The sequence below is a fragment of the Pteropus vampyrus genome, unplaced genomic scaffold (genome assembly GCF_000151845.1).
Source record: "Pteropus vampyrus isolate Shadow unplaced genomic scaffold, Pvam_2.0 Scaffold107, whole genome shotgun sequence".
Classification (NCBI taxonomy): domain Eukaryota; kingdom Metazoa; phylum Chordata; class Mammalia; order Chiroptera; family Pteropodidae; genus Pteropus; species Pteropus vampyrus.
The window spans coordinates 5748264-5769842 of record NW_011888888.1 but is presented as its reverse complement, the minus strand read 5'-3'; the positions used below and the strand labels follow the sequence as shown (position 1 = coordinate 5769842).

Sequence of the window (21579 nt, the reverse complement as noted above, 5' to 3'; positions counted from 1 at the left end):
TTTAACCAGGTGAAACAGGTGAAATTAGGTTGGACCTGAAAGATGCCATTTCTATTAATGAAACCTTAGTCATGATCATGCCACATGTTCATGATATGGTGCAGGATACCTAAGTACTGATTTAAAAATAACTGAAGTCTATGTATGTTTATAGGAGGAGATGTCATTTCTCTCTGGTGCCCTTCTGAATGCTTTACTGGCCTCGATTTTTCTTGTCACATTAATCAACTGAAAAACATGTCTTTATTTATTTTTTACTTTAGTTATTTTGTTGTACAATTCAATTAATTTGTATGCAGCCTAACAGATACCTATTTTTCAATTCACCAGGTACGTGTATTCACATTTTCAGTTGGTCAACATAATTATGACAGAGGACCTATTCAGTGGATGGCCTGTGAGAATAAAGGTAACAGATCTCTTTTCTTAACCACATTTTATTAGAAGAAAAGTAACCTGGTAGTTGTAGTTCTACATATTATTATTTAAAGTAATCTAAAGTTGTAGCTGATTTTTATAGGAATCGAGGCAAGAATAAGATACTGAACATGTTTTCAATAGAGAAAACACAGACAATACAACAAACTTTGGCATTAGTGTTACATTCAGACTCTGGTTATATTATTGTACCATCATAAAGGGATATGTTTTATTGAATGATACTTAATGATGCTCATCAAATATAACCATACATGAAAAACTAAGAATGAAAGTATATCTGAATTATGTAAAACTTAGATATAAGAAACTATGACACATGTACTTTTTTTTTCTGGTTAAATTATTGCTTTTTTTTAATGTACTCATATTCCTACATAATTCACATTTTGTGTAGTTAACCTATATTTCCTTGTACTCAGAAAATAAAAGATGTTATTTGAAAAATAAACAGTGATTACATACAATAAAAAAAAACTAAATATGTTCTAAAAGTTATATTTAGGCAAATATTTTATATAAATGTAATAATTATCAGATACCCTTGATCATGAATCTTTAATAATAATCGCCAATGGAAAAATATATATATTTTTAATGATGCCAGGTTCCCTACTGCTTTGTAGAATAATAACATTTATTTTATACTAAGATAATGTAGCAAAATTTCTAGTAAAGTCTTTACATTTGTTGTGAATATACATTAATCAAACATTTTTCAAATATATCAGCAGTATTAATATTTTAGTATTTGCTCAATTAAAGTGAAAAAATGCTTTTTTCTCTTACAAAGCCATAAGTAATTGTGGCCTGTTATTATATATAAATATTATATATTTACATATATAAATATGTATATTTCAGGTTATTATTATGAAATTCCTTCTATTGGAGCAATAAGAATCAATACTCAGGTATGATTATTTAAAATTTGTTTAGATTATTTTTTCAAAGTATAACATATTTCTTTTTGCTTTAAATACGCTCAATATGCAGAAAACAGGTAAAAATGGAAAATCCCATCACATTACATTTGTAACAAAATGATGAACATTATGGCAATGTATTAGTTTTTATTTCATTAAGGTTTCAAGTGCTTTCAAACATCCAAATCTCAAGTAAAAAATATGTGAATATTTTCAGATGTTAAAAACGTCATACAAAATAAATAAAATAAAATTTACTAATATTATCATCTCATGTAATTTGAACTTGGTTCTACTGAAAATAATTTAAATGAGTTTCTTGAAGTTGTAGGTACCACATAGATAATTAAAAAATAATTATTCTGGACAAATTATATTGGGTCCTCCTCAGAACTTAGATACCTCCCAGATAAACCCTGTAGATATATTTACCTGTTTAATATATACTTACAACAAGGAGATGATTTTTCTACAACCATTCATTTGAAAACATGCCTGTTCAATAACTTTGTACATTGCAGCAATTACATTAATTTTTATATATATATTATTTTTAAATATTCATAAATTACTATTTAAAATTATTACTCAGTTTTAAACATAACCCAGGGCTTATAAAATAGACTAAGTCAAAATTTAGCATAAATAATATGGCATTTGTGGAAAAGAATACTGAATACGTTGAATGTTGAAATGAAACAGCAGCTGCATTTGAGTCTGATGTCTAGATTTGGCACAGTATTTCATTTATTTTTTGATATGTTTAAATGTAGTTTTGAATTTCAGCCAATCTTTGATATGAAAGCAAATATGTGGCTGCTTTATTATTTCAGATTTGTGCAAGTCCATCCAGTAAATCACAAGCCTTAAATAGTTTAGATTAACATAAAACAATTCACAAGGAACATATTTCACTTATCATTGGCTATACCTCAGAAAGAGAATGTTTTGATTGTTACTAGAAAAAAACTGAGGTAGATATATTATATAAATGATATAAGTCAAATAATGTTGATTCAAAGTATGTAGACATGTCATTTATGGAGTACCCAAAGTAGGAATTAAATTATTACATACTTACTCTCTTAACAATGTTGATTCCATATTCATTTTTAACTCCAGACAAATTTTCCTCTTTGGAGATGATTTATTTTTATACAACATTCCTAGTTTTTAACTATTTAACTTTTCTTTTAATAAATAGGAATATTTGGACGTTCTGGGAAGACCAATGGTTTTAGCAGGAGACAAAGCTAAGCAAGTCCAATGGACAAATGTGTACTTGGATGCACTGGTAAGAGATTGGCTGTTTAACCAAAAACATAGCAAAAGCACACAGCAGACTTCTACTTTATAGGTGAAATTTCTTTTTCTTCATTAAACCCTTTATAAAATTTCTTTTATCACCTTTTTTGCTAGAATTTAGATAATTTATATGTAAACTTATATTTGTGTGTAGTAAAGCACAAATGTAAAGTGCTATTTTCTTTTCTGGTTGAACCATTGAAAATGTAGAATTTCAAACCTAGAATTTTGAGTTTATGAGAATTTCAGTAACTTTATGAATATCTATGTTAAAAAATGCTGAAAGTGATGTAAATTAGTACCGAGTACTACAGATTTTGAACAGAAATTTTGAAATATTTTTAAAGTAGACTTCAACTAGCAGAAGCATTACAACCTCCACAACTCAAGCCAGACCTAAAAAAACTCAGAAGCACATGCACTTAGGCAAAAATCTTACCCTATCCTGAATTCATCACAGATCTAATCACCTCTTCATGTATAATCCCCAGCTTTAGATCAACCCCAGATGTTTGTAAAAATAAGCCATTGAGGTGATCAAATCTGGTGCGAAATAACAAAAACATGTAAAGTCATTCATTGCACAATTGAAATTTTAGTACAGGTATTCTAACATATTTTCAAACAGTGGTTCTGAACTGCTAGTAATTTTGCCTCTCACAGGTTATTTGGAAATATCTATAGATTTTTTTTTTAGCGCAGTGACTGGATTGGAGAGGGTAGCTACTGGCATCTAATGGATAGAGGCCAGAGATGCTGTTAGACATCCTATAATGCACAAGAGAGCTCCCCGCTGCCGCAAATACACACAACAAAGTGTTTATAAGGCTAAAGTTGAGAAATCTTATTTTAATGTAATTTTTACTTTCCTGATATGAAAGTTATAGATAGTAATTATTACACTTAATATTTATTCATATGCTTAATCTTAATAAGATTTTATTAATGACTTCACTAATGTAATATATTGAAGTGAATCAAAATGCTAAGCCCTGAAAAGTACATGCTGGAGTTTAATTATATGCCGAAACTACTTTTTGAACACAATGATAAACCCAAAGGGCAAAATGCAATCCACTTAAAATTACTTATCATTTGGTTCTAGTAAAATAAACATATACAGGAAGTTAGAAGAAAAATAGGCACTATTAACAGCAACCTTGCATGCTAAGACAGATAAAATGAAGCTTGCTTACTTCAAGCCCTAGCTAAAATTACTGTTCAGTGTTTCTTCTTGACATCACATATTTATTTAAGGTCACATGGTCATCTGAAGCTATGGTTAAAATGTTTTGCTTTTCCCAGTCTATCACAGGACAGAGTAGGATAGGAGGAGTCAATAAGTATGCCCTGTTGTATTTCCTATGACCAGAAGTTCATTAACCAACAAGTCTGCATTGTTAGTAAGGTTCTTACTGATAGCACAAATGAGAAATATTGAGGAATTTTGGTTCTCAATATGCTGTTCAATAAGCTGAAAATAATTATAAAAAATGAAAAAAAAAAAGAGGCACATGAATTGGCTATTCAATGAACATACAGAATATTCTTTTTACTGACCTGAGAATGAAAAGTGACCAATCTTGTATCTCTAGTTATTTGTTTATAATGTCGCACATAGTAGATTCAATATATATACCGGTCAAAGTAACAGTTATATAAAGAAGGAAAAAGTAAAAATATTTTAAGACAAAATATAATAAATATAATAAACAAATGAAAGAGCTCTGGAAATTCAGAAGAAAGAAGCCATATATTTGGGGATGGAGTAGGGTGAGGTTAAAAAAATGATGACATTTTAGCTGATTTATGACTTCAGTTTAACTTTCTATAATTGGTGTTGAGTAGTGAACCACACAAGGGGTGTTGTATGAAAGTTACCAAAGTGCTGGATATGTTGAAGGAATGGTGCCTCTCTCACTTTTGGAGATAATAGGAAATGAGGACGGAAATAAGACTGAGACTATTGTGGAAGGTTCATTTTATTTGGGGGTTGGGTTTTTTTTTTTGTATAAAAAGAGTGATGAAAAAGAGTTGGGCTCTAGAAAATAAACCTCAAATAAATTCCAGGAGACCAGAAATCTTGTTTTATCTTTTTTTTTTTTTTTTTTAATTCTCTAGAGACTTGTACAGTACCAAGGAATAGCATACTTTTTTTTTTTTGTATGTGTAATAAATAAGGGAGAAAATGGAAGTTGGGCACCAATGAGTTCATCCATGAATTTGTTTAATATGTTAGTCTAGTATCTCATTAGGACACATTTTACCATATTTAGAAGTAAATTATGGTATTCTATAAAAATGCAAAAGTGATCCAAAGAAAAAGATTGCATCCATATATACCTTCTGTATGCTGGCATGTATAAAGCTATACATGTATATTATAACTCAGAAAGTTTGCCAAAAGGAATTTTCACTGAATTATCTTTTGGATACTAGCTTTATGAATTATCTGTAATCTTGACTTTATTGAGGTGGCATTTTTTCATTGTGAATATTAATTTGCACATTTAATTAAGGATGTTTTCATTACCAAATAGTCTTGCTTGAGATTAAATAGAGATAATGTGTATATCGTCATGAACCCAACTACATGTAGTTGTTTTATTCATTTTATTTGTCCTAAAAAAATTTGGTATTTTATTCTGCTGAAACCCTCTCTATGATTGTCTTTCCTCACTAATTCAGTTGCCATTATATTAGTATTCCCCACATGCACTATTATAACCATAGGCTAAGAGATTTTCTTCATGAGACCATGCTGTTTCTGGAATGAGAACAGAGGGCATGAGATTTGGATGTGGGGTCATTATTCATAGGAAAATTCACTAATATTTTTCGCTATTTTTCGCTAATTCACTATTTTCTCAGCTTGGCAAATTCAAAATTACAAACAACTTAAAATTATCTAAAAAGTGATTTTGTTGACGATGGAATTTTGACACAAAATAGTGGTAAAAATATATAGTTGCTGCAGATGGCAGTAATGAAAAAAAAAGCAACCTCTTACTTGAAACTCAGTTTGTTTTGACTTATCTCCATGGATTCATTTAATATATGACATTATCTACATGCTGACTAGCATGTCATTATTTTTGTTATACTAAACTGCTAATGACTAGGCTTTCATATTAGATGCTTGCAGTTTTCTTGTATACATTATTTTACTTTGTCAAAAATTGCTATTGATTTTGGAGGGTATTTAGAAGCAATATTGCTTCTTTTGAACAGCATAGTGTTTGCCTAGAATATCCCGGAAAGGCAATATCAATAACACGTTTCTTCTATTCAAATGTTATACTGCTACACATTTGTGAGTTAGCATGAAGTCTTGGACTTAGGGCATGAAACCAATTTTAGAATAGAGCTACAACAAAGGAAGGTAAATAAATCATTTGAAATATGTAATATTCTAATATCAGTCTGCTTATGGAGGCCTCTGATATTAGGTGAACTATCATCATGAAGAAAAGAGTTACTGAAATGTTTAGTGTCATTTGATTTTTTTATTTTAAGTTATTTGAAATGCTCTTGTAGAGTATTATTTCAGATGGTGCATGCTTCAATAGCTGCCTAATAGATCTTGATTATTTCTAAGACATTTTCATTTATTTTTTAAAAAATAATCTTTCAAAATTAATTACTAGTTTTTTGTAGCTCTTTATAAAATAACTATAAAAATTGGTGTCATATGTCAAAGACTAGTGCAGTATGATAAAGTTTAAATTGTAATTTTAATTTGCCTTTTTTTTTTTTCTGAATCTATTTTTAGGAACTGGGACTTGTTATTACTGGAACTCTTCCGGTCTTCAACATAACCGGCCAAGTTGAAAATAAGACAAACTTAAAGGTTAAAAGTTAATTAATAAAATTAATAATAATAAATGATAAAGTGTGACGTTGAAGCTTATTGTGGATAAGATATATCTATAAGCAAATATATACAATGTAACTGTCTTGAGAGGCCAGAAGTAAAAGATAACAGCTGCTTATATGATAACCACCTAGGAAAAAGGAAATGCAGGTCAAATTCTGTTTCCCCGGAGCCGAGATTCAACTTCACTCCATTTAATTATGACCTGAGGAGAACACAAGTTCAGACTCTGGGAGTAATTATGTGATAAATGGGCAATATTATTGCATGCACATTTTAAAAAATGTATCTAAGATATTCACGGAGTTCAAAAAGAAAAAATCCGAAGAACAATACCATGACGATGTTTGTATCAGGTGTACATAGGCATATTTATTGAGTCGTTCCTCCTTCAACTCCCATTCAATCAAGAGTTTTTTTAATTATCATGTACCTTAAGGCACTGATTTAAATGAATAGTTGTCTTTATTTTTTTTCTATTTTTAAGATTCAGGAAAAATAATGAGTTTCATAAAAATCTTGATTTCTACAGCACTAGTATATTGTCAATACAATAAAATGCTATCTACTAAAAGTTCTGAAAGTTCTGAAAAATATGTATCATGTACTCCGTTAAATTCCATTTCTTATTTTTTAAATACTTTTGATTTAAAAGTAGGGTTGCATTCCTATTTCTTAGCTTGCATCAAAAGGAATTTAAGGGTACGGGAGAAGTTAATTCTTTTCTAGTTCTAAATATTCATTTTATAGTTTGGTTGACATTTCTGATTTGAGGAAAATTTATTTCCAGTTTATGGTATAATGAAGCCTATTGTACTTAAACATTATTTAGTTATTGTAAATTTCAGTTGAACTCTTTATTTTAATGATGTGGCCATAGAAAACATTATTTATTCCTCTTTTGGGGCAAGGGGGCCATTATCATTCTTAAATATTTGTGGGTTATAGTACTATAACTCATAAAGTAGTACTCTGTTCCCTCATGTGGACTGTCTAAGGGATTGCTTTAATTGGTTTTTGCTCAAACTAAGATTGATTCACAAGAAAATGGAATACTTTTTGACCTAACTTTCTCACTGTATATGCAACTACACAAAGTTTAAAGAGTTCTTATAATAACTATAGACTGGATTTTATATTTTCTTTGTAACATTTTAATTTATTTTATAATTTATATAATTCCATTTAAAATAAAAATTCCTGATTCTAAATTTTAACACCATTTCCATCTTTATGTCCCATAGATTATTATAGCCATTTGCTACATAGCCTCTTGACTCGCAACTAAAACTATGATGCCCATCATTCAGTATTTAGAAATTAGCAGCAAGCAGAAACGGCGTTTTGAGGATTTTTATTTTATTACCAATAAGGTCATATAATCTTCAGGATAGTTGTACATACATAGTACTATCAACAGCAAATATTTATGTTTTTTTTTATTCCATATTGCCCAATATCTTTAAGCTGGACATTTTTGTGATTTCTTAATCACAGTACACCACAAAGTCAGTCTACATTCACATACATAGACACACACATGCAAAAGTTTAAAGAGCTATAGCTTCTGACTATAAATAGAAATTAAAGATTAGGGGTAATGAGTATAAAAAGTATCAAATAAAAATTTTCATATCTTCTTATTTGTTAACCTCAGTCATCAAGATTTTATTTTTTAAGCTAAATAATAAGTTGTGGAAAAACAATCAAAGCTGAGAATCATTGTAACTTGACCAAAAATGCCTCACCCCTATACAAATGTGTAAGCTAGTATAAAATACAACCACTGTCAAACAAAGGGATGAATAATATAATAATTTTGTACACATATGTAAATTTTTGGTGTAAAACACACTACCTTTTTGCTGTCTTACTGTAGAACCAGCTGATTCTTGGTGTGATGGGAGTTGATGTGTCTTTGGAAGATATTAAAAGACTAACACCACGTTTTACAGTAAGATGCAGTTTACTTTTTTGGTATCTTTTCTATTTTAAAGCTCTGTACTAGTCGAACTCGTCTGTAAAACATTAATTCTCAAAAATTGTGTGCAATTATCTTAGCAAAGGAACTAAATGTTGAAAGGATCCTTAAAATGTTCTTCATGCTTTAAAATGCGTATTTAAGGTTTTAAAAAAAAGAATGAGGATTTCTGATTTTGACTGGGGAACTCTTAAGTTCTTGTTGTTGTTTTTGTTTCAGTTGTGCCCCAATGGCTATTATTTTGCAATTGATCCTAATGGCTATGTTTTATTACATCCAAATCTTCAGCCAAAGGTATGTATATAATTTGTTTACAGTGATTAGTGTTCTATACAATTAATTATTAATGTTCTTAATAGGTTAGTCATTTTAAAATTCACTATAAACACTAACTATAAAGGAACATTATATCTGTAACATAAATAGATGACAAGTTCCCAGTTTATAATATATGAAACTGTGAAAGCAATTTTCATTTTCTGTTACCAATTTAGCTATCCAATATTTAGTCAACCAATATTCCTATTTTAAGGACAGCCATTATTATCACCTGTGCCTTAGTTCCACTCATCTCACATGGGATATTGTGTAAGGCTGTAAGATGATGGAGAGTGCCTCACCTGGGTGTGAAACTAATAGATATAAGCAGTGTTCCTCCATACACAAGCTGCATTTTCCAATGCCCTTTACTTCTGGTAATTATCTCTCTTTTCCCTATCCTAGAGTGGCTTTTTTTTTTCTACTTTTGGGTAGGCTTGTGAAAATATGTATGAAATTCAGGAAGTAAAACTCTATGGGATGGGCTTCAGAAATGGAAAATGTTTATTAGTGAGTTATTGGGAAGTGAAAAAATTTTGTAGATAAACCATTTATCCTAATCTGTATGTCTGTTTTCCAAGATATATTTTCTTAAATACCTCATTCAACTTATTTCACTCTTCATTAATGCTTCACAGGTAGGGGGAAATTTATTTAGAAGTAAAAGTTGGTAAAATCTTATATAATTGTTTTTATAAGCATCTTCAAGTTGCTAGCTTTGAAAATAATACTGAAGATAGTTTAAACCATGCTGGAGGGAAATATATGCAGACATGCATACTACATTCTTTTCCCTGGTCATGAATATTTAATGTTAGTAGTATTTTAGGACACACATACACATACAGTATGGGCATGCACACACACACATACACACACAAGTTGAGTCATTTAAATATTGTTCATATTAATAGTAAGAACTATTGATATCGAATGCAAAAACATAAATGTTTATAATTAATTTCTCTATTTTAATTCTTCTTACTTTGAAACTTATTTCCATTTATGATTCATCATTATCTAAACATTTGCAATCAAATGTAGCTGCTGATCACACTGCATTATTTTGAAAGTTGTTATTTCATTATAAATGTGGTGTAAGCTTTTATCCCATTATTATTAGTCTTTCACAGATATTTATAAACATGTCATGTTCCTCTTAATAGAGTTGTTTATGGTCGAATAAACATTCTATGATTTTGCCATAATTGAAAATTTTTATCTTTTTATATCTTTTTAAGATTTCTAACAATTTGTGATATTATTGTTAGGTCTTTGTATAGTCAGTGTATTTTAAATTATATTCTCATAATTAAGGTGAATTAAAAGCAGTGACAATGTAATGTGTTGAAGGGTATGAAAGATCCCTATTTTTATGATTGTAGGTGTTAACACATTCCCCAAAAGGAACTAAAATATATCAGGCAAAATAAAAGAATAATGAGAATAATATACATATGCTATATATATAAATCTATCATTTAGAGGTAAAAATTTGAAAAATGTTTCCCCTTTTATCCATTCTTCTACTAATAATGAATATTTGCATAAAGAATTTTATTACAATTTGAATGATGTTAACATATTTCACTCATATTTGAAATAATTTACTAAAATTCATAAAATTATGTGAAAATATAAATTCTATATAAATCATTATTATAGCCCAAGTGATTTTTTTCAGAATTATGTTAGCTTTCATTTTTTTTATATAGGAAATTATTAAAGCAAGTATGCAATGGAAAGATATTTAGAAAAATTTTATTTTAAAAATCATTAAAATAAATGTTTGAACAATTAATGTATTTTTTTCCTGAAATTCATACTTGTGAATTAAATGTGCTTGTGAATTCTCATCATTAATGGGTTAAACATTATGATTTCTATTTTGCGTGTGATGGTGTATGTTATACAGATAGATACAAGAACTTCGTAAAAGGATGATATAGTGAAAGATAGCTGTTTTAGAAATTGACAAATACAATACGGTGACAGCTACTATAGTAACAAAATTAATCTCAATTTTTTCATCTGAAATTCACCAGAAGAAATAAAGGAAAATAATGATATGTTCCACAGTACCTGTTACTATTTTAAAAAGGTCCAAGTCCAATGTTATGCAAATAGTCTTTGCTGAATGCCTTGTTTTTCTTGAAACTATAATCTTAATTATTTCAGTACAATTTTGTTGTTTGTAGAAGCCAAAACAAGTATCCTTTTAAAAGCTCAAAATATTAGTAAATAAAGCAGCTATGAACCTTTTGCATATCTAATTTTCTAAGAAATCATTACTTATCTTCTAATATACTATCACCACCATGATCACATTTAACAAATGCTGAATTATGTATCCTGTTTTATTTCAAAATGCATTTAATATTTTTCCATTTTGTTTCATGGAAATGACCAAATTAAGTATAGTTTTTAGATCTCTCATTTTTGATCAATATTAATAAATATTGATTGTAAACAAAATTATATATAAATGATGTTTTAGAAGTCAATATTTTTAAAAAATATGCAGTGTTATGATTGAATTCTCTCTCAGTTCCACAGATAAAACATTTGGTATCACTTTAGAAAACAAAGGCAGAAAATTTAAGGGTTTAAGATTAAAATTTAATATCCTATAATATTTATATTTTAACACATTTGAATCATGTAAATTCTAAAAATTTCTGATTTTTCTTTTTCTTTTTTAATCAGCATAAAAGATTTCTGAGAAGAACCATTTTTCTCATTTCCCACTTCATTTTTTTTCCTAGGAAAAAGAATATTACAGTCACTTTGCTAAAAATATTTTCTAGTATTTTTACCAGCATAACAATATTTACTAATATTATGTTTAAACTTTCATTTTATTGATTGACTCTGTATGAACTCTATGATACTTATTTTTGATCAAGGAAATATCTGACCAAAATTGATTATAGAATAGACCCCTTACCTATGTTGAAATGTACTATGATGAATTATCATCTTTCTGTTGCTTTAGCCTATCGGTGTAGGTATACCAACAATTAATTTAAGAAAAAGGAGACCCAATGTTCAGGTAACTGTGAATGAAGTTAGCAGTGCCTTCAGATTTGCTAAATCAATGTTGAAATTAAGCTTCTCTTTCTAAAAGCATATTATTAATTCTGCCTTTCCTGACATCAAGCTTCCAGAGCATGCGATGGAGATGAGCATCATTTCTCAATAAACTAGAGCAAAAAGGTTCTTAATGATGGCAGAGGGTATGCAATGGCTAACTACAGATTGCTAGCAAATTATGTAATAATGTTAACAATCAGAGTAATCATAATCAGATGGCTTCTAAAAATAAATTTATTAAATATTGTGAAATTAGTGCCAAATCCATGCATTTCTAACAATTTGCTTATGAAATTAACTTCTAAGTGGAAATAAAAATACAATTCTGATGTGATAGTTTTTATAAGCCACAAAATTTAAGCCAAAATTTCTTTGAATTTCTAAAAGTATATTTTTAGATTAGAATTCAAATAAATTTCCCTTTAGCTAATTAAGAATATCCAAATTTGCAAATAAATATTGTGAAGTTTTATTGTTTGGCAAACTCATGGCAAAATCTTTTCTCTATTGGAAACAAAATTTAAACTTTACTATATGTATACATATTTCTATAAGCACACTAAAAATAATGTAAAGGAATACTTCCTACACTTTAGCAGTTTGGTAGAATTTCAGAAGTTTAAAGAAAGTTCAATATGACTTAAGGTTTTATATGTAAGCCTATTATTTCTTAAAAAAAAAAATCTTGGTGACATAATGCAGATGGTCCCTGACATAATAGTTCAACTTACAATTTTTCAGCTTACAGTGGTGCCAAAGCAATACACAATCAGTAGAAACTGTCTTTGAATTTTGATCTATTCCTGGGCTTACAATATTTGATATCTGGTGATGCTGAGCAGTGGCAAGGAGCTGCAGTTCCCAGTCAGCCATGCAATCCCAAGGGTTAACAACCGAGACTACCCTGTATTCATTGTATTAGATGCTTTTGCCCAACCGTAGGCTAATGCTAAGTGTTCTGAGTACGTTTAAACATGGGCTAGGCTAAGCTATGACGTTCGGTGTATTAGGTGTATTAAATGCATTTTGACTTAGAATATTTTCAATTTATGATGAGTTTATTGGAATGTAACCCCATTGTAAGTCGAGGAGAATTTGTAATGGAGAGGTAGTATGATGTTAAGATCATTAAGCTGTGAATTATAGAATTGAGTTTTAGTTTGGTTCTACTTACACTCAACGCTGTACCTTTGAATAATTATCTAAATCCCATAGTACTTCGGTTTTTGTTTTTCATCTGAAAAGCAGGAGGATTGAAGTAATCATTGTTTTCTACCACACAGTATAATTTGCCTAGGAAATTTATATATGCATTTGTATAATCAATTCCAGACTCCATTTTCTGAAAATTCTGATTTCATTTAGGCAGGGATGGGATCCAGGCTTCTAATTAGTTTTTGAAGCTTCTCAGGTTGTTCTAAAAGCGTAGAGCTGCTGTGTTAGGGGCGTCAGTTCTCCTTTAGCTCTAGAATTCCATTACAACTTGAATTTCATATCATTGCATCAGTCTTTATATCTTTTATGATTCCTATAGAGGTTAAAATTATACTTACGTCTTTTCTTGATATAATAAATTGTTTTGTGTTACTCTTCTTGCATGTTTCTTTCTGTGTATTATCTAAGCAGTCATCTACATGTTAGTAAATCTTTATTTTTGCAGTACTTTCAAATATTGCATGTAAATATGATATAATTTAAAAATAAACAACCTGAAAAATGGTTTGTTTTATTTTTGTTTTCCTTTAAGGAAACCTCAAATGGCAAACTAGCAACCACACAAGACTTCTGAATTTGGGGAATATTTTTTGAACTACGTATGTAGTATTTTTAATAATACTAACTACTAATTATTTCAATTTAAAATTTGTTAACAACATTGCCTTTATTTTAGTTCCACAGATGATGTGGTCATTATGTCGATTGATATTCAAATTTTACAAATGAGAAATGTTAGCTCTTTAAAATATCAAACAAAAGTATTGGGAGTGGAGAAAATGGATTCCAGTTTTCATGCCTTTTGCTGCTTTCTTAAAAGATCATTCTGCTTTCAGATTTTTTAATTACTGTCCTATGATGGGTCTTTTAAAAAATGGTCAGCCAGATTGCCATTTAAAAAGTACAGTTTATGCATTGACATTTTCCTTTACAATTTCATTTTCTTCTCTGTGTCTTTATATGTTGGATTGGGACATGATCTTCATATTGCCAATTCTACCTGATAACGCCTCCTCCATGCATGCTGTTTTGGGTCTGCTCATGCTATGCATTATCCATTGCATGTAAGATAATATCCTTATTTCTGTTGTTATGATTTTGATTTTTTGCAGTGAATAAGTTTGTTAAATGTTTAATGCTGGCTGGTATGATGGCATTTGTTTCATGAGACTTTAAATAAGCAATCTGAATAATATTGTCAACTTTAGAGTATCCTTTTGTTTTTTAAAGAAAGGATTAGAATTATTTTCAATATTGGTTTTTATTTTCTTATGAAATATTCTACATTTCAAACATTTCAAATGAAAATTTGCTTCTGAGGCAAAAAAAATGCTGTCTAAACTCATGGTCAGTGTTGTCCTTATTGAACAATCTAATACTTATTTTTAATATTCTAGAACCTTCTGATTCTAGATGAGTTCATAAGCAGCAAATATTATTTCAATAAAAGTACCAGATACACTTGAGATTATTTTTGTAAATTTATCTTGAAGAATCACTCATCAAAACTCATGGGAATCATAAATTTTTATTGTTTAAATGGAGTTACTCTTTGAAGGAAGGCATTTTGGTCATAATTGTAAAAGAAAAACATGCCACATGTACTATGTCATTCAACATTTAAGATAAATCAGACATGGTTAATTTCAGTACATTTTAATTATTCTTGCATAATCAGCCCTCCTAAAACTGTTTAAAACAGTGATGATCTGAATATATTTTAGAAGAGCCTGCTGAAATTACTAAAATTCTATTGACTTTTCACTAATACAACATGGTTTGTATTTATTACTTCTATCTAATATTCTCATAGTTTAGTGGCATTTATTTTAGTAAACATTAAGTATCCAATTCCTAAAATTTTGCAATTATAAAATAATAGACATTTATTATGATTTTATTCTAGTGAACTTTGAAATTCACTATGATATGTGTTACTTAGCAAGTATTATAAGAGAACCGGTATATTTTTATTTATCCAAAAGTCAATGAATCTTCATTTTACAATTGACAAAAATTTTAAATGTTATATGAGGTAAATTTGGCAGGCTAACAGTTTTATTTGATATAGTCACTGCCTTGTTTCACAGTGCATTTTATTTATTGTTGGACACCAGCAAGAAGAAGCAGTGAGATGTTAAAGCAGGAAACAGTATTTAGTGAACCCAGGGATTATTATTCTCATTAGACTTTAATTATAATGTTTATTAAAACCTTTATGACTTAACCACAATTTTTATCTTATAAAATTTACTTAATTTGAATTATTGAAATATAATGTAAAATTTCTGAGGTCAACTATATGAAGCAAACTTGCATCTTTATGCATTTTAAGAAGGAAGAATATGTTTATAAGTTTCTTTTGCGTAGCAAATTCAAACATAATTTTAAAAATATTTTCTCATGTAATTTGTTTCTTTTTAGAAAAAGTAAGAAAGTATATTATTTATATACTTCCTTTGTTTTATTCCTAAATATGTTATTCACCTGGCTGTATTTTATTCCTTTCCATTCTAATTAAAGAACAAAATTATGACTAGATCTTCAAGAGTCTTTTTTCCCCCCAGAACTTGTGATTCTAAATGTAGTATCTAACACAGCACTCAAAATGAGACTGTCTTCAGTTGGTGATTAAAATGTGTTTGCTACACTTAAAGCTCAAATTCCTGGTCTATTTATTATTATTTTTAAAAATATATATGAAAGAATATACCTTTGTACAATTATTTTGTCAGCAATTTAATTTACTTTAGGTAAGTAACTTTTACAGAATTAATTTTGTATGTAAGTATCCATTGAATTAGTCTATATAACATCATTTTATGGTATCTTATATGTTTAATTATTATTATTTTCTGTGTAGAACCCCAAATCTCAGGAGCCAGTAACTTTGGATTTCCTTGATGCAGAATTAGAGAATGAAATTAAAGTGGAGGTGAGTGTAATCAGTAGGCCTAAACAAAGCCTTCAGGTTAGATGCTGAAATTCACTCATTCCACAAGTATCTGTTGAGCAGCTTCATTGTATGAAGTTCTCTCTTAGGTACTGTATACACAAAGATGAATGGCTTTTGTCTTTAAAAATGTCTAGGTCCTGAGCTTGCTCATCCAAAAGACTATATGAAAAGGAATACATATTTTAAGTTGGGTGTGACCTTAGTTTTTTCTTTCTCATTCCACAGGTGGAGGTACTTTAAGTATTTCAAAACAAATGTAACTTGTAAATTTCAATAAAAAAAATATATATGGAGGATGATACTATAGAATTGAAAGAAAAGTTGGAGGGAATCTAACCATCCAACCACCCACTGAGAAACATGCAGGGAGAATCTGCCATGTTTATCTTAGTACTCTACTCAGAACATTTCTACTTTATTTCATAATCAAAATTTTATGTCCCTTCCTCTGAGAGTATCTTCCATAATATTAAGTATAATCATTAATAATAATATTTATTAAGTACATGGTGTCAGTTACGGATTCTCAAGAGCATTTGAAGTGCGTCCTTTTCTTGTTGTTGTTGTTGTTGTTGTTGTTGTTGCTGTTGTTGTTATATCTGTTGTACTGATGATATATTTGAGGTACGAAGAGGTTAAATAGCTTGTCTCCAGTTATTCTACTAGTAAATAGCAGAACCAGAATTTGAACCAGTCTCTTGTACTCCAGAGCAGAGATGTTTTAAGATTCTTTCAGATGAATTAACTCCTCTTACCTATGCAAAGGTCACCAATTTCTTTTATAACTTGTCAGTGTCTTTTGAGTAGTACTTGGTTTACGCTTTTACACATTTATCCCTTCATTGTGGAACAATAGAATTTATGTATTATAATTACCCTAGACTGATACATAGTTCTGGGATGTTTTAGGTGATTAAAGAATATTTATTGTAAAGTGTTTGGACATGCTAGAGTAGGATTATGTAATGGCAAAGAGCTTGGTCTTTGACTCTCATGCCACTGAGTGACTAGAATATTATTTAACCTCTCTTAAGTCTCAGTTTCACCTTATTCAATCCCATAAAGTACTTAACCACTCTTTTTAAAATTACATTACAAAAAGTAATAACTAGTTGAAGTATTTCATTAAGGATTTTTAAAATTATTTAAAAATAATCTAAAATGACAATAATATGGGAACTTTTAAGAGAATAGTCCCAGTGAACAACTGCAACTACTAGTAACACCAAACTACTATTTTTATTCAATTTCTTCTGAAATAAGGTATAAAACTTTAATAATCATACTTTGGTAGGTCAGTTGAGTACATGTAATAAAGTAATTGTTTCATTTTCTCTTAGATTCGAAATAAAATGATAGATGGAGAAAGTGGAGAAAAAACATTTAGAACTCTGGTTAAATCTCAAGATGAGGTAAGAATAAAGTCAAGCTTATTCTTAAACAAAAATATATATGTTAATTATAATTGATGTTGATTGTTTTAGTTTTCTATTAAAGCAATATTTATTGATAACACAAGAATGTCTTTAGTAAGCAAAAAAATTTAGACACACTTTTGAAGAGATTTTCCGTAAGATTTTTAACTCTTTAATTTTTTTAAATTTTATTTTCAATTAGAGCTGACATTCAATATTATTTTTTATTAGTTTCAGGTGTACAGCATAGTGATTAGACATTTATATAATTTATGAAGTGATCCCCCTGATTAGTCTAGTACCCACCTGACACTGTACATAGTTATTACAATATATAATTGAAAATATTCCTTAAGCTATACTTCACACCCCCATGACTATTTTGTAACTATCAATTTGTACTTCTTAATTCCTTCACTTTTTTCACCCAATCTCCTCCTATCTGTCAATAACCAGTTTGTTCTCTGCATCAATGAGTCTGTTTCCATTTGTTTGTTTATTTCTTTAGGTTCTACATATAAGTGAAATCATGTGTATTTGTTTTTCTCTGACTTATTTCACTTACCATAATACCCTCTAGGTCTATATGAGGACCTAGATGGTAAGGATTCTTTTTTTTTTTTTTTTTAAGGCCGAGTAACATTCCATCGTATATATGTACCACAACTTCACTATCTAATCGTGTACCGATGGGCACTTAGGTTGCTTCCATAATTGACTGTTATAAATAGTGCTGCAATGAACATAGGAGTGCATCTATCTTTTCTAATTAGTGTTTTGGTTTCTTCGGATAAATACCTAGGAGTGCAATTGCTGGACCATATTGTAGTTCTATTTTTAATTTTTTGACAACCTCCAAACTGTTTTCCATAGTGGCTGTACCAATTTGCAGTCTTGCCAACTGTGCATAAGGGTTCCATTTTCTTCACATCCTCATCAGTACTTGTTTTTTGATTTATTGATGATAGCCATTCAGACAGGTGTGAGGTGATATCTCACTGTGGTTTTAAATTGCATTTTTCTGATGATTAGTGACCTTGAGCATCTTTTCACATGGCTATTGGCCATCTACATGTCCTCTTTGGAGAAATTTCTATTCAGATCCTCTGCCCATTTTTTAATTGGATTTTTTGGTTTTGGGGGGTTTTGAGTTGTATGAATTCTTTATATTTTTTGGATTTTAACCCTTTATCAGATTTATCATTGGCAAATATCTTCTCCCATTCAGTAGATTGCCTTTTCATTTTGTTGATGGTTTCCTTTGCTATGCAAAACTTATTATTTTGATGTAGTCCCATTTGTTTATTTTTTTCTTTTGTCTCTCTTGCCTGAGAAGATATATCAGAAAAAAATATTGCTGAGCAATGCCAGAGAGTTTACTGCCTATGTTTTCTTCTAGGAGTTTTATGGTTTCAGGTTTTACATTTAAGTCTTTAATCCATTGTGAGTTTATTCTTATTTTTCTTTTAACTTATTCTTATTATATGGTGTAAGAAGGTGATACAATTTTATTTTCCTTAAATATATGTGCAGTTTTCTCAACACCACATATTGAATAAACTATCTTTATTGAAAAGACTATCTGTATATTCTTGCCTCTTTTGTCATAGGTTAATGACCTTATAGGTGTGGACTTATTTCTGAGCTCTCTATTCTGTTCCATTGATCTATGTGTCTGTTTTTATGCCAGTACCATGCTGTTTTGATTACTATAGCCTTGTAGTATAGTTTGATATCAGATAACTTTATACTTCTTTCTCAAGATTGCCTTGAGTATCTAGGGTCTTTTATGGTTCCATATAAATTTTAGGATTATCTGTTCTAGTTCTGTAAAAAATGTCATTGGCATTTTTGATAGGGATTGCATTGAATCTATAGATTGCTTTGAGTAGTATAGACATTTTAACAATGTCAGTTCTTCCTGTCCATTAGCACTATACATCCTTCCATTTGTTTCTATCCTCAATTTATTTATTCAATGACTCATAATTTTTCAAGTACAGGTCTTTTATCTCCTTGGTTAAATTTATTCCTAGGTATTTTATTGCTTTTGATGCAATTGTAGATATATCTGATAGTTTATTATTGGTGTGTAGAAATGCAACCGATTTCTGAATATTAATTTTGTATCTTGCTACTTTACTGAATTCATTTATCAGTTCTCATAGTTTTTTTTGGTAGATTCTGTAGGGTTATCTATTGTATCATATCATCTGAAGATAATGACAGTTCTACTTCTTCCTTTCCAATTTGGATGCCTTTTATTTCTTTTTCTTATCTGATTGCTGTGACTAGGACTTCCAACATTATGTTGAATAACAGTGGTATTGTTCCTGACCTTAAGAATAACTCTTTACCTTTTACCCGTTGAGTGTGGGGTTACCTGCATTGACATATATGGCATGTATTATGTCGAAGTATGTTTTCTCTGTTCCCACTTTGAGAATTTTTTATCATAAATGGACGCTGGATTTTGTCAAAAGCTTTTCTGCATTTGTCGATATGATCATATGATTATCTTTCAATTTGTTAATGGGATATATTTGACTTGAAGATATTGAACCAAACTTTCATCTCAGGAATAAATCCCACTTGATCATGGTGTATGATTTTTTCAATGTCTTGCTGAATTCAGTTTGCTGATGTTTTTTGAGGATTTTTATATCTATGTTCATCAGGGATATTGGCTTTTTTTTTTTTTTTTTTTTTGGTAATGTCTTTGTCTGATTTTGGAGTCAAGATAATACTGGCCTCATAAAATGAGCTTGGGAGCTTTTTTTTTCCTCTTGAATTTTTTGGAATAGTTTGAGAAGACTAGGAGTTAATTCTTTAAATGTCCAGTAAAATTCACCTGTGAAGCCATCCAGTCCAGGACTTTTGCTTGTTGGGAGTTTTTTAATTACTGATTTGATTTCGTTGGTAGTAACTAGTCTGTTCAGATTTTCTATTTCTTCTTGATTCAGTCTTGGAATAGTATATGTTTATAGTGATTTATCCATTTCTTGTAGATTGTTCAATTTCTTGGCATATAATTGTGTGTAGTATTTTCTTATAATCCTTTGTATTTCTGTGTAATTAGTTGTCACTTCTCTTTCATTTCTGATTTTATTTATTTGGGTTCTCTTTTTTTCTCAATGAATGTGATTAAAATTTTATCAATTTGTTTCTCTTTTCAAAAAAGCAGCTCTTGGTTTCATTAATCTTTTGTATTCTTTGTTTAGACTATTTTGTTTATTTCCACTCTGATCTTTATTATTTCCTTCCTTCTACTTACTTTTTTTTTTTCTAGTTCCTTTAAGTATAAGGTTAGATTGTTTGAGATTTTTCTTGTTTCTTGAAATAGGCCTGAATTGCTATGAATTTCCCTCATAGGACTGGTTTCACTGTGCCCCATAGATTTTATTCATTGTGTTTTCATTTCCAGTCGTCTCAAGGTATCTTTTGATTTCTTCCTTGATCTCATTTTTAGCCCATTCATTATTTAGTAGCATGTTATTTAGCCTTCATATATTTGTGTATTTTTCAGTATTTTTCTTATAATTGATTTCTAGTTTCATACCATTGTAGTCAGAGAAGACAATTGATGTTGTTTCAGACTAGTTGATATTAAATTTCTTGAGACTTACTTTGTGGACTAACATGTTGTCTGTCTTGGAAAATGTTCCATGTGCACTTAATAAGAATGTATATTCTGCTGCTTTGAGGTGAAATGCTCTAAAAATATAAATTAAATCCATCCCATATAGTATGTCATGTAGCCTGGTGTTTCCTTGTTGATTTTCTGTCTGGAAGATTTGTTCATTGGTGTGAATGGGGTGTTAAAGTCCCCTATTCTGACTGTATTACTATTGATCTCTCCCTTTATATCTGTCAACATTTGCTTTATATATTTAGATGCTCCCATGTTGCGTGCATAAATGTTTACTAGGGTTATACCCTCTTGTTGGATTGATCCCTTTATCATCATGTAATGTCTTTCATTGTCTCTTATTATTTTCTTTATTTTAAAGTCCATTTTATCTGATATAAGTATTGCTACCCCAGGTTTTATTTTTCAC

At 29.6% G+C, this 21579-nt stretch overlaps 1 protein-coding gene across 1 annotated transcript in view; it reads left to right on the top strand.

Annotated features, from left to right (window-relative positions):
- The window catches only part of LOC105295536 (voltage-dependent calcium channel subunit alpha-2/delta-1), a 205835-nt gene that overhangs the window by 122413 nt on the left and 61843 nt on the right, over window positions 1–21579 (top strand). Inside the window, exons 10-17 of the mRNA XM_023533631.1 lie at window positions 331–409; window positions 1303–1352; window positions 2569–2658; window positions 6442–6519; window positions 8423–8497; window positions 8744–8818; window positions 16014–16085; window positions 17447–17518. Of these exons, the coding sequence (XP_023389399.1) occupies window positions 331–409; window positions 1303–1352; window positions 2569–2658; window positions 6442–6519; window positions 8423–8497; window positions 8744–8818; window positions 16014–16085; window positions 17447–17518 (591 nt within the window). The remainder of the gene's footprint in view (window positions 1–330; window positions 410–1302; window positions 1353–2568; window positions 2659–6441; window positions 6520–8422; window positions 8498–8743; window positions 8819–16013; window positions 16086–17446; window positions 17519–21579) is intronic.